A 13,176-nucleotide genomic window follows, 5' to 3' on the forward strand; every position below is an offset into this window, starting at 1 on the left:
TGTTTCCTGGTATTTCTGGAGACAGATGTTTTGAGTCTATATTGTCCTTGCTGTTTTGGGGTAAATGCTGACATCAATTATTGAATCATAATGTTTATGCTAACTATGGAAAAGGACAAAGAATAATCCAGAGTAAAAGTAATTAAAGGGGGAAAATCCAACTTCAATGGGAGTAAGAATTGATCTGGGCGAAATAAGCTGGAGTCATGGTGGCACAGTGGGTTAGCATTGCTGCCTCACAGCGCCAAGGACCCAGGTTTGATTCTCGGCTTGGGTCACTGTCTGTGTGGAGTCTGCACATTCTCCCCGTGTCTGCACAGATTTCCTCCACAGATTTTGAAGAGAATGAATGGATAGGATAATGGAGAAGATGGAAGGGATGGCAGTAAGTGAATTGCTCTTTTGGGAAGCCAATGCAGACATGAGGGGCCAAATGGCCTCCTTCTGTGTTGCAACAAGTCTGCGATTCCATGCTCCTGTTCCTCCCACAATCTGAAAGACGCGCTGGTTAGGTGCATTGGCCATGCTAAATTCCCTCTCAGTGTACCCGAACAGGCGCCGGAGTGTGGCGACTGGGGGGATATTCACAGTAACTTCATTGCAGTGTTAAAGCCTTCTTGTAACACTAATAAATAAACTTTAAAACTTTTAATGGTAGGAAAAATGGTAGCTGAACAGTAGGTTGCATTCAAGGAGGAAATAATTCAGGCACTGTCAAAGTATATTCCCTTGAAAAGGAAAGGTAAAGACAACAAATCCAGAACCACCTGGGTGGCAAAAGAGATTTTAAAAAATATTAAAAAGAAAAAGTAAACATATCACAGAAAGCCTGGCTGAATATACAAAGTTAAGAGAGGAGGCGAAAAAGCAAATAAGAGAAGCAAGGAGGGAGGATGAAAATAAACTTGCAACATAAAGGGGAATTCCAAAGTCTTCCACAGGCATATAAATAGTAAAAGGCTGATAGAAAGAGGAGTAGTGCTGATTAGAGATCAAAGAGGGGATTTATGTATAACTGCGGTTCTATATGAATACTTTTCATCTGTCTTTACGAAGGAAAAAGATACCATCTAAGCCATGGTGGGAGAAAAGGTAATTCAGTTCCTTGAAATATTTAAAATTGACAAGGAGAAGGTGGAAGATAAGCTATCAGTCCTTAAAGTTGATAAGAAACCAGAACCAGATGGGATGTATTCAAGGATACGAGAAAGTGAGAACAGAAGTTGCAGAGGCATTGGCCATTACTTTTCAGTCTTCTTTGGACTCAGGGTAGTGCCAAAGCACTGGACAATTGCAAACATTACATCCTTCTTCTAAAAAAGTGTGCAAAGATAACCCTAGCAACTACAGGTCAGTCAGTTTAACTTTAGTCATAGGGAAACATCTAGGAGCAATGATTTGGGACAAAATTGTAGATGGACAAATTTGGGTTAATTAAGCAAAGCCAGCATGGATTCTTAAGGGAAAATCATGTTTAATTAAATTGTTGGAGATTTTTGAAGAGGTAACAGGTGAGGGTAATGCTGTTAATATGGTGTGTATGGACTTCAAAAAAGGCATTTGGTAAAAGAGAATATAGCAACATGGATACAAAATTGGGAGGTTCACTCCTGGCATTCAGTGGGTAATCAGACTGATTTTGAAGAGAATGAATGGATAGGATAACGGGAGAAGATGGAAGGGATGGCAGTAAGTGAATTGCACTTTTGGGAAGCCAATGCAGACATGAGGGGCCAAATGGCCTCCTTCTGTGTTGCAACAAGTCTGCAATTCCATGACTCTGAGAAAGGCAGATGTGACCTTCCACAAGAATGTAATCGAGGCATGTTCATTATAATCCACATTTTAGAAGCTTCCAGAAGCTTGGTCAACTTACAATTTAAAATGTGGTGACCTGTGTCAGCCATCTTAAAGATCAACAGTAAAAGACGTATGCATGTTTTAAAAATATTGTAATGTCCTCATGTCTGCACAGCATGACAGCACATAATATAAAGTTGAAAACACATATTCAACAATCATATCCGCAGCTTTGTCCGTCCAGCTGGTGGAGGTATTTGCAGACATCTTTAACCTCTACTTACACTGATCTGAGGCCCCTACCTACTTCAAGAAGATGACCATCACCCCTGTACCAGAGAAAAGCCAGGCCTTAATGAGTATCACGCGGTGGCTCTGATGTCCATCATTATGAAATGCTTTGAAAGGTTAGTCATGGCACAGATCAATTCCGGACTCCCAGATTGCCTGGACCCACTATAGTTCACCTAGCGCCACAACAGGTCCACAGCAGACATCATCTCCCTGGCCCTACACTCAACCCTAGAACACCTGGATAACAAAGACTGTTATGTCAAACTCCTATTTATTGACTACAGCTCAGCCTTCAACACCATTATTCCTACAAAACTCATCTCCAAACTGTGTGGCCTCGGCTCCTCCCTCTGTGACTCGACCCTAACCCACAGACCACAATCAGTAAGGATAGGCAACAACATCTCCTCCACAATAATTGTCAACACCGGTGCTGCACAAGGCTGTGTCCTCAGCCCCTGACTATAATCCCTACACACCTATGACTGTGTGGCCAAAATCCCCTCCAAATCGATTTTCAAGTTTGCTGATGACACCACTATAGTGGGTCGGATCTCAAACAATGATGAGATGGAGTACAGGAAAAAGATGGAAAATCTGGTGAATTGGTGCAACAACAATAATCTATCCCTCAGTGTTAGTAAAATGAAGGAGATAGTCAGCGACTTCAGGAAGTGTAGTGGAGGACATGCCCTTGTCTACATCAGTGGGAATGAAGTGGAAATGGTCGAGACCTTCAAGTTTCTAGGTGTCCAGATCACCAACAACTTGTTCTGGTCCCTCAATGCCAACGCTATAGTTAAGAAAGCCCATCAAAGCCTCTACTTTCTCAAGAGAATAAGGAAATTTGGCATGTCCACTGCAACGCTTACCAACTTTTAAGATGCACCATAGAAAGCATCCTTTCCAGGTGTATGAAAGCTTGGTATGGCTCTTGCTCTGACCAAAACCGCAAGAAACTACAAAGGGTCGTGAATGAAGCTCAGTCCATCATGCCAACCAGCCTCCCATCCATTGACTCTGTCTAAACTTCCCACTGCCTCAGAAAGGAACAGCTTCTTTGGTTTGATTTGATTTATTATTGTCACATGTATTAGGATACAGTGAAAAGTATTGTTTCTTGCGTGCTGAACAGACAAAGCATACTGTACATAGAGAAGGAAACGAGAGGGTGCAGAATGTAGTATTACAGTCATAGCTAGGGTGCAGAGAAAGATCAACATAATGTGAGGTAGGTCCTTTCAAAAATCTGATGGCAGCAGGAAAGAAACTGTTTTTGAGTCGGTTGGTACATGTCCTCAGACTTTTGTATCTTTTTCCCGACAGAAGAAGGTGGAAGAGAGTGGCCAGAATTTTACCGATTCCGGGGCTTGCAGAATGGAATTTTCCGTGGGTCTCGCATGGGACTTTTTATGAGCAGAGTCACCCGAGCAATGTGGTTGACTCTCAACTGCAAGTATCTCCGAGGTGTGTGGGGTCCTTGATTATGCTGGCTGCTTTTCTGAGGCAACAGGAAGTGTCAAATTTGTCAATGGATGGGAGGCTGGTTTGTGTGATGGACTGGGCTTCGTTGGTCTCTCTTAACTATAGCATCTGCATAGAGTGACCAGGACAGGTTGTTGGTGATCTGGACACCTAGATACTTGAAGCTCTCAACCATTTCCACTTCATCCCCATTGATGTAGACAGGGGCATGCCCTCCACAATGCCTCCTGAAGTCAATGACTATCTCCTTTGTTTGTTGACATTGAGGGAGAGATTTCTGTCGTTGCACCAGTTCACCAGATTATCTATCTCTTCCCTGCTGCCATCAGACTTTTGAATGGACCTACCTTATATTAAGTTGATCTTTCTCTACACCCTTCCTGTGACTGTAACACTACATTCTTCATCTTTTCTTTTCCTTCTCCCCTATATACTCTATGAACGGACTGCTTTGTCTGTATAACACACAAGAAACAATACTTTTCACAGTATACCAATCCATGTGACAATAATAGATCAAATCAAATCTTCTAAAAATAATGATCCCTGTAATAAAATCAATGTGCCAAATGTTACATAATATTCCCTGGGTGTGAGCATAAGAAAGGTTCACATAGTTTAAATCAGTTCAAAATGAAAATCACGACACTAAATTGGCTTAAAAATAATCCATCTGCATATTCATACATCGAGAAAATTAATAAGAAATTCAAAATAACCTTGCTTAAAATAGAAAGGGCAAATGCTTAAAATACTTCTAACTCCCAAAAAGGACTGTGGAGATTAATTAAAGTGCTTTTAACTTATTTGGACATTTGTAGGTCAGCATATTCACATATCCTTTCACACGGGTACACCCAGAGAATGTCAGAGAGGCATACATCAAACATATCCTTTTTTCAGTACAGTACATGCATGGAGTTCATCAATGCTTTGGGGGTCAGGAGCTCCTGTTCCCTGATGCTGGTCTTCCTGCTCCCTAAGAACTCACCCATTTTGGCTCTGCTTCTAATCCAAATGTGGAGATACCAGCGTTAGACTGGAGTGGGCACAGTAAGAAGTCTCACAACACCAGGTTAAAGTCTGGTGACTCACCTAATGAAGGAGCAATGCTCTGAAAAGCTTGTGATTCCAAATAAACCAGTTGGACTTTAATCTAGTGTTGTGAGACTTCTTACTGTCTAATCCAAATGTTACAGATATTCCTGATGGGGAGCTGATGGTCTAGAGGTATTATCGCTTGACTATTAATCCCATAAACCCAGCTAATGCTCTGGGGGCCTGGTTCAAATCCTGCCATGGCAGGTGGTGGAATTTGAATTTTTTTAAAATCTGGAATTAAGAATCTACTGATGACCATGAAATCATTGTCGATTGTCGAAAAAACACATCTGATTCACTCATGTCCTTTAGGGAAGGAAATCTGCCATCCTTACCTGGTCTGCTCTACATGTGACTCCAGAGCAACAGCTGTGGTTGACTCTCAACTGCCCTTGGACAACTAGAGATGGGCAATAAATGCTGGCGAACCCATGTCCCATGAATTAATAAAAAAAAACTGTGACATGACTCCAGGAGGGCTGTGCAATTTTGGACTCAAAATTAACAAGACGTGAGGGATGCCAGATAGATGCAACATAACCAGAGTTGATGGGTAAAGTGGGCACTACTTCAGAGCTTGAGCCCAGATTGGATGGAGCATAAAGGAAAGTGGTCGCCTGATCTTTGGGGTAAATGTTCATGGAATCTCATCCTGTATCATTCTGGACACTTGGACTATTTCCACTTTCTGAATCTAATGAGAGAAGTGAACTGAATGGGATAGGAAAACAACAGAACCACCGCTGAGTCCAAGGGAAAGATGAAAATCTAAAGAATTTTATTGGGTGCGGGCAAAGTGCTTCTGTTAAATGTCCATCAAATAGTTGGTTCTATTGAAGTCAGTGGCACATTTTGGCAAAATACTGTGGATGCTGGAATATGAAGCAAAAACAGAAAATGCTGGAAAAACTCAACAGATATGACAGCATCTGTGGGGAGAGAATAGAGCCAACGTTTTGAAACATTCATAGAATCATAGAATCCCTACAGTGCCGAAGGAGGCCATTCAGCCCATCGAGTCTGCACCGACCACAATCCCACCCAGGCCCTACCCCCACATATTTTACCCGCTAATCCCTCTAACCTACGCATCTCAGGACTCTAAGGGGCAATTTTTAACCTGGCCAATCAACCTAACCCGCACATCTTTGGCCTGTGGGAGGAAACCGGAGCACCCGGAGGAAACCCACGCAGACACGAGGAGAATGTGCAAACTCCACACAGACAGTGACCCGAGCCGGGAATCGAACCCAGGACCCTGGAGCTGTGAAGCCGCAGTGCTAACCACTGTGCTACCATGCCGCCTACTGTGCTACCGTGCCGCCTACTGTGCTACCGTGCCGCCTACTGTGCTACCGTGCCGCCTCTTGTGCCGAACATTGGCTCTATTCTCTCTGCACAGATGCTGTCAGGTGTGCTGAGTTTTTCTGACATTTTCTGTTTTTGTTTGGGCATATTTTGGGCTGGAGTTCAAGTCAAATTTCTATCCAATCTTACATTCAATCCACTTGACAACTGATATGGATGGAAGCAATGAGGAAATGCTTTCAGTCTTTTCCTAAACCTTTGGTTGTGGGCATGACTCACTTTTTATTGAGCTCTGTGATCTAATCGGGCTAATTAGACCACATATTACTCCAACCCAGATGCATCAATATTATATTCTAGATCAGTGCATGTGTTAAAAATCATTGCATGTTCCAGATTACTTATAACTATTGGTAAATTATTATGTATGTATAATATTGAATATTATCCTGTGCAAAATGTATCCATCAGCCAACGAACAAAGTCAGAAAATGCTGGAAAATCTCAGCAGGTCTACCAGCATTTGTGGAGAGTGAACAGGAGCTAACGTTTCGAGTTTGCTCATTGTGGGATCTTGCTGTGCAAATTATCTGCACAGTTCCTTCGCAGTGCAACGGTGACTGGAGATCATTGGCTGTGCTTTGGGATGTCCCACAGCCATGGGAGAAGCTTGCCGGAATTCTACCACCCCACCCACCATGGGCATCAGAGCAGGCGAGGGGCGGACAATGGGATGGTCTATTGACCTCGAAAGGGATTTTCCGATCTCAGGTCAAGCGAGGCCAATGCACTTAACCAGCACGTCTTTCGGACTGTGGGAGGAAACCAGAGCACCCAGAGGAAACCCACGCAGACACAGGGAGAACGTGCAAACTCTAAACAGATAGTGACTCAAGCCAGGAATCGAACCCGCCTCTCTGGCACCTGCTATCTGAGTACAATTCCAGAGTATCAATCGCGCCTGTGGCACAGTGGTTAGCACTGTTGCTTCACAGAGTGTCAGAGACCCGAGTTCAATTCCCAACTTGGGTCTCTGTCTGTGCGGAATTCACACATTCTCCCCGTGTCTGTGTGGGTTCCCTCCGGGTGCTCAGGTTTTCTCCCACAGTCTGAAAGACGTGCTGGTTAGGTGCATTGGCCATGCTAAATTCTCCCTCAGTGTACCTGAACAGGTGCCAGAGTGTGGTGACTGGGGGATTTTCACAGTAACTTCATTACAGTGTTAATGTAAGCCCACCTGTGACACTAATAAACAAACTTAAACTGAACTTTGATAGCCAGCCAGTTTGGCTGCCGCTTCACGCCAGATATAAGTTACTCAGGCTGCTGCCCAGTTGCAGGAGGTGATGAGCTGCCAGGCACGTTTCGCTGTCTCAATATTGTACAAGGTGCTTAACTACATCTTAGAATCCTGAATGCCCATTCTGGCACACACACACGACTGCCTTCTCTCTGTCCAATGCGCCCAGCATCTGTTTATGGACAGGCACCATTCACTGACAGTGTAAATCCGGTGGGCACGCAACCGTAGGCGGTGCAGTACAAGTTCTCTGGAACGACCCTGGGGTATGAATTGTTTGCCTCCCACGCTCGAATTCCAGGAATTGGGTCGTGGGCTGTTGCCGAGATGCTGGGAAAACGGGGCCAGATTTGCTGTGAGGAGGTGCCGATTTGGAGGCGGGACGCCCCAGCACTAGAATAAAATCTCAAACAGTGCTCTGAATTAAGACTTCCAGACCTGCTCTCTTAATTAAACGCATGAACATCTTCAGATGTGGTAGGTGATATTGCGCAGTGAGATGCTTTGCTAAATATATTATATAGTTTCAAATTAGAGCAAGATTTTCAAGCAAAGAATAGATTTTAATCGTTTTGGGGTTACTAATAAATGCCTACGTTTAATATGCAAATTTTAACGAATAATAAAAATGCATTTTAGCAAATCTGTATCTTTACCATTGAGGGTGCAGTTTAGGTTATGATCTTTGGAGAATTAAGACATGTATATGAAGAGAATTTGGATTAGAGAGTGTTTCAGTTTTGGTTAGAAAAGTCTGCATGTTAAAAGCAGCTAGGTTGGAGTCACATTAGTCTGCTGTGAGGCAGCAGTGCTAACCACTGTGCCTTTGAAGAAGAAAAGGTGTGCTTATAAGAGAGGTCAGGAGGATAATACTACAGGGAACAAGGCTGAAGTTAGTTGGAAAGGCAGAAAAAAATCTAAATTGCAAGAAACACTCAAATGTTGTTAAAGAATTTATCAGAGCCATTCCATCGGACGCTATATTTACTGAGTATAATGTTTCTGCTTCACTGCTTACCGGTATTATCTTGGATTTTCGTTATTGCTGCTTGCAATAATATGAGATTGTCAGGTAGGTTTGTGAGTGTATATTTATTCAGAGTGTGTAGGTTTGTGTGTGTATATTTATTCAGTGTGTGCAGGTTTGTGCGTGTATATTTATTCACTGTGTGCAGGTTTGTGCGTGTATATTTATTCAGTGTGTGCAGATTTATGCATGTAGATTTATTCACTGTGTGCAGGTTTGTGCGTGTATATTTATTCAGAGTGTGCAGGTTTGTGCATGTATATTTATTCACTGTGTACAGGTTTGTGCGTGTATATTTATTCAGAGTGTGCAGGTTTGTGCATGTATATTTATTCACTGTGTACAGGTTTGTGCGTGTATATTTATTCAGTGTGTGCAGATTTATGCATGTAGATTTATTCACTGTGTGCAGGTTTGTGCGTGTATATTTATTCAGAGTGTGCAGGTTTGTGCATGTATATTTATTCACTGTGTACAGGTTTGTGCGTGTATATTTATTCAGAGTGTGCAGGTTTGTGCATGTATATTTATTCACTGTGTACAGGTTTGTGCGTGTATATTTATTCAGAGTGTGCAGGTTTGTGCATGTATATTTATTCAGAGTGTGCAGGTTTGTGCATGTATATTTATTCACTGTGTGCAGGTTTGTGCATGTATATTTATGCAGAGTCTGTAGATTTGTGCATTTATATTTAATCAGAGCGTGTGACAGTTACTTTGCAATTGCAAATGTACAAGACACTCCCTCGAAAGGATTCTGCAATGGTGAAACGGGGCAACTCAAGGAATCCGCAAATGGAAAGCTCTTTAGCTGCCAGTTTTACTTGTGCAAGTGGAATGAGGCAAGATTAAAGTCGTATTTACTGATTTGTCCGAATCAATATTAGAAAACGATGGGGGATGAAGTCGAGTTGAAGCAATCGGCTAACTTTCCAAAGTTCCAAATGGCTAACTTTCCAAAGGCTTTAAATCCAAGAGTTAAAACTCTGTTAGATGGGAGGATTTATTATGGGTTGACAGTGTGGTGACAAGCTGAACATTTCTGAAGTGTGTGTTCTATTTCCCCAGAGTGATTACTTGGAACTCGGGTCGAGATGAAGGTGTTTGAAGCAACGGTGATTTTCCTCCTTGTGACCTGTCGGCTGTACTTGGTCATCTCTCAATCAAATGGTATTTAATTAGTTTCATTTAGATGATGCATTGCTGTTCTCCAGTATTGGTGACTGATTAATATACTTGGAGTTTAAAAAAAAATAAAAATCTTAATTGCAAACTGTATTTTTACTTTTATCATCTTCAAAACTAGAGAGTCCTGATCTCATTAGGACTCAAAGTGCAGGCGGGTTGCAGGTAAAATTGAAAAAGATCCTACAGAGTGTGAGAGGTTACCCTGAAATGCAATTTTTTGCCAGCAGATAACGAGAAGAACTCCAATAAAATTAACCCAAAGTTTACAATGAAAAAATAAAAACCAGAGCAACTTCTGGGGGTTCCAAGGGATGGTTGAAACCAATTAAGATCGTATAGGCTGGAGGTCAGAAGAATGAGGGAGAGATCTCTTAGAAACATATAAAATGTTAACAGGACTATACAGGGCAGATGCAAGAAGGATGTTCCCGATGGTGGGGGTTTCCTGGACCAGGGGTCACAGTCTGAGGATACAGGGTTTAGGACAGAGATGAGGAGAAATTTTTTCACCCAGAGAGTGGTCAGCTTGTGGAATTCACTACCACAGAAAGTAGTTGAGGCCAAAACGTTGAATATTTTCAAGAGGCAGTTGGATATAACACTTGAGGTGAAGGAGTTCAAAGAATATGGTGGGGGAGGGGGGAGGGAGGTGGGATCAGGCTATTGAGTTGGATGATCAGCCACCATAATCATAATAAGTGGCGGAGCAGGCTTGAAGGGCCAAATGACCTCCTCCTGCTCCTATTTCTTTGTGTAAATGGCTTCTGCTCTCAAGTCTTGTACGCCAAGGGTGACATCAGTGGTCACATGACTAAGAAAAGCCTTTGGCCACATTGCACAAAGGCACTTTTCCAAACAATGCCAATGCTCAGTTTAAGAAATGGGAAACCGGATGTTGCTATTAGATATCTCCTGTTGCCCCCTAGGTGCACAGTGACAGCACCTGGTGAAGAAACTCAGCATTGAAATCACTGTAACGGTATGAACTTTGGTTACTTGCCCTCTGATGCAATTCAGGAGAAAGTGAATTTTTTAACAGCATGAGAAGTGATAATCCCTGTCGAACAATCACTTGGACTCTGAAAAGATAGTTTTGCAAGTGTGGAACCTCATTCCTACAGGAATGAATTTCAAGTTGGAAGTATTTTAAAGTTTCCAAAAAAATGCAGGAATCCAATTGCCCATTGGGGAAATGCAGAAGTAAGCACAATGGATTTTCCATGGCCTTTTAACTTGGCCACCCCATTATAATTTTTCTTCTGGGTTTTCTATCTAATCACTTGGTGATGATGTGTTTTCACATGATACAATGTCAACTCCAGTATTTAAAGGGACAATCCAAGTGCGCAGTTGAGAACTGGAAGGGTCAGAATGAAATCCAGGTTGGCAAAGGCAGGACTCCGTTCCACTATCCACACCTTGGATGTGCTTGTGGCTGCTGGCTGCAGTAGGAAAGAGGGACACTCTTCCTTAAAAATGGGAAGAAGAAACAAATCCAAAGCTCCCTGCATAGCAAAGGAGATAAACAATAGAATGAACCATCAAATCCCTACAGTGCAGAAGGAGACCATTCGGCCATCTAGCTTGCACCCATTTTGCGAAAGAGCATCTTACCCAACCCCACCCCCTTCACCCTAACCCCATAATCCCGCACATTTACCATGGCTAATCTACCTAATTTGACATCGTTCGACTGTGGGAGTAAACTATAGCATCCTGAGGAAACCCATGCAGACCCTGTTCGAATGTACAAACTCCACACAGGTAGTCACCCTAAGCCGGAATTGAACCCGAGTCCCTGGCACTGTGAGGCAGCAGTGCTAACCACTGTGCCTCTGAAGAAGAAAAGGTGTGCCTATAAGAGAGGTCAGGAGGATAATACTACAGGGAACAAGGCTGAATATAAAAGGTTTAGAGTAAAATTGGAAAAGCAATTATGAGAAAGAGAGTTTTAAGTTTTAGTTTATTTTTTATTACTAGTGTCACAAGTAGGCTTACGTTAACACTGCATGAAGTTACTGTGAAAATCTCCTAATTGCCACACTCCAGTGCCTGTTCGGGTACACTGAGGAAGAATTTAGCATGGCCAATGCACCTGACCAGCACATCTTTCAGACTGGGGGGAACAAGCAGACTCCTCACAGTTGGTGACCCAAGCCGGGAATCAAACCCAAGACCCTGGTGCTGAGAGGCAGCAATGCTAACCACTGTGCCAATCTGCCACCCCAGAGAGTGTAGTAAATTCAGAGGTGATTCATTGTGACTTCAACAATGAATGATTTATTAATAACATAATATAAATTCAAGATAAGGGTCTGATGGAACTACTGTATACATCTACATTTTTCTCCTTCCTGACTCCAATTGAGGTTCCCACTCTGTCCCAGGACTCTTGCTCCTGATTGGCTTGGCTCCCTACGCTGCCTCTCCATAGGGTCCAGCCTGATTATGTGGCCCTCAAAAGATTGCCCCTTCAAAGGGGCCAAGTTACGACACTTCTCCCCCGCCCCTAACTCCTGAGTCCACCTGTAAAATGAAACAAAAGAAACATCACTGTACATAGGCATATCTAGCACAACACATCAGGAATCCCCCAGGGAAAAAGATCATTCACAAAGTCAATGGGTCTGAAAATTTCCTGACTCTGGGGAAATGTCTCAACTTGGTACTGGGTCCTTCAGTGAGTATAGAATCATAGAATCCCCACAGTGCAGAGGGAGGCCATTCAGCCCATCGAGTCTGCACCAACCACAATCCCACCCAGGCCCTATCCCCATAACCCCATGCATTTACCCTAGCTAGTCCCTCTGACACTAAGGGGCAATCCAGCATGGCCAATCCACCTAACCCGCACATGTTTGGATTGTGGGAGAAACTGGAGCATCCGGAGCAAACCCACACAGACACAGGGACACAGACAGTGACCCGAGGCCGGAATTGAACCCGGTTCCCTGGTGTTGTGTGGCAGCAGTGCTAACCACTGTGCCACCGTGCCGCCCCAATGGACCTGGTAGGATCCGGACAGGCAGACACCAAAGGCAAACTCATCAATCCAGAATCGACATCCTCCTCAGTAGCTTCTACCCTCTTGGCTTTGGAAACCATGGGTTGCCTCGGCTCCACATGAACCACAGGAATCCTTGGATCTGCAACGGGTAAACAGGAGTCTACCGCAAGACACATCTGTCGGTCCCCTGTGTCAGGCCCAACTCTCTTCCTCAAATGATCCACATTTTCTTTTTTACACAGTGATTTTGTATTTCTACAATGTAGGAGACTGGTGCCGTCCTTTCCACAATTTTGCTGCCCACCCATGTCAGTCTTGCACCAAAATTCCAGCCACAACTAAATCATCAACCTGCAAACCTCTGTCCCTTTTGCTTGATGGTGATTTTCTTTCTAGGTGGCTTATCTTCCACCCTCTTCACCAAATCTGGAAATGCCAAATCCAAGCAGGTTCGTAGGCAGCGTTTCGTTTGTAATTCAGCTGGTGTAACCCTTGTAGTGGCATTCGGTGTAGTATTATATAAACTTCCTGGCTTGGGTCATTGTCTGTGCGGAGTCTATACGTTCTCCCTGTGTCTGCGTGGGTTTCCTCCAGGTGCTCCGGTTTCCTCCCACAGTCCAAAGATGTGCACATTAGGTGGATTGACCATGCCAAATTCTCCCTCAG

At 43.4% G+C, this 13,176-nt stretch overlaps 1 protein-coding gene across 2 annotated transcripts in view; it reads left to right on the plus strand.

Annotated features, from left to right (window-relative positions):
• The first annotated feature begins 7,636 nt into the window (after positions 1-7,636).
• LOC144511884 (collagen alpha-6(VI) chain-like) overlaps positions 7,637-13,176 on the plus strand; it is a 158,239-nt gene continuing 152,699 nt past the window's right edge. For both annotated transcript variants that reach the window (XM_078242317.1, XM_078242325.1), the window contains exons 1-2: positions 7,637-7,765; positions 9,384-9,485. In XM_078242317.1, coding sequence (XP_078098443.1) covers positions 9,410-9,485 — 76 coding nt within the window. In that variant the 5' untranslated portion in view covers positions 7,637-7,765; positions 9,384-9,409. The remainder of the gene's footprint in view (positions 7,766-9,383; positions 9,486-13,176) is intronic.

Source organism: Mustelus asterias, chromosome 2, assembly GCF_964213995.1.
Source record: "Mustelus asterias chromosome 2, sMusAst1.hap1.1, whole genome shotgun sequence".
Classification (NCBI taxonomy): Eukaryota; Metazoa; Chordata; class Chondrichthyes; order Carcharhiniformes; family Triakidae; genus Mustelus; species Mustelus asterias.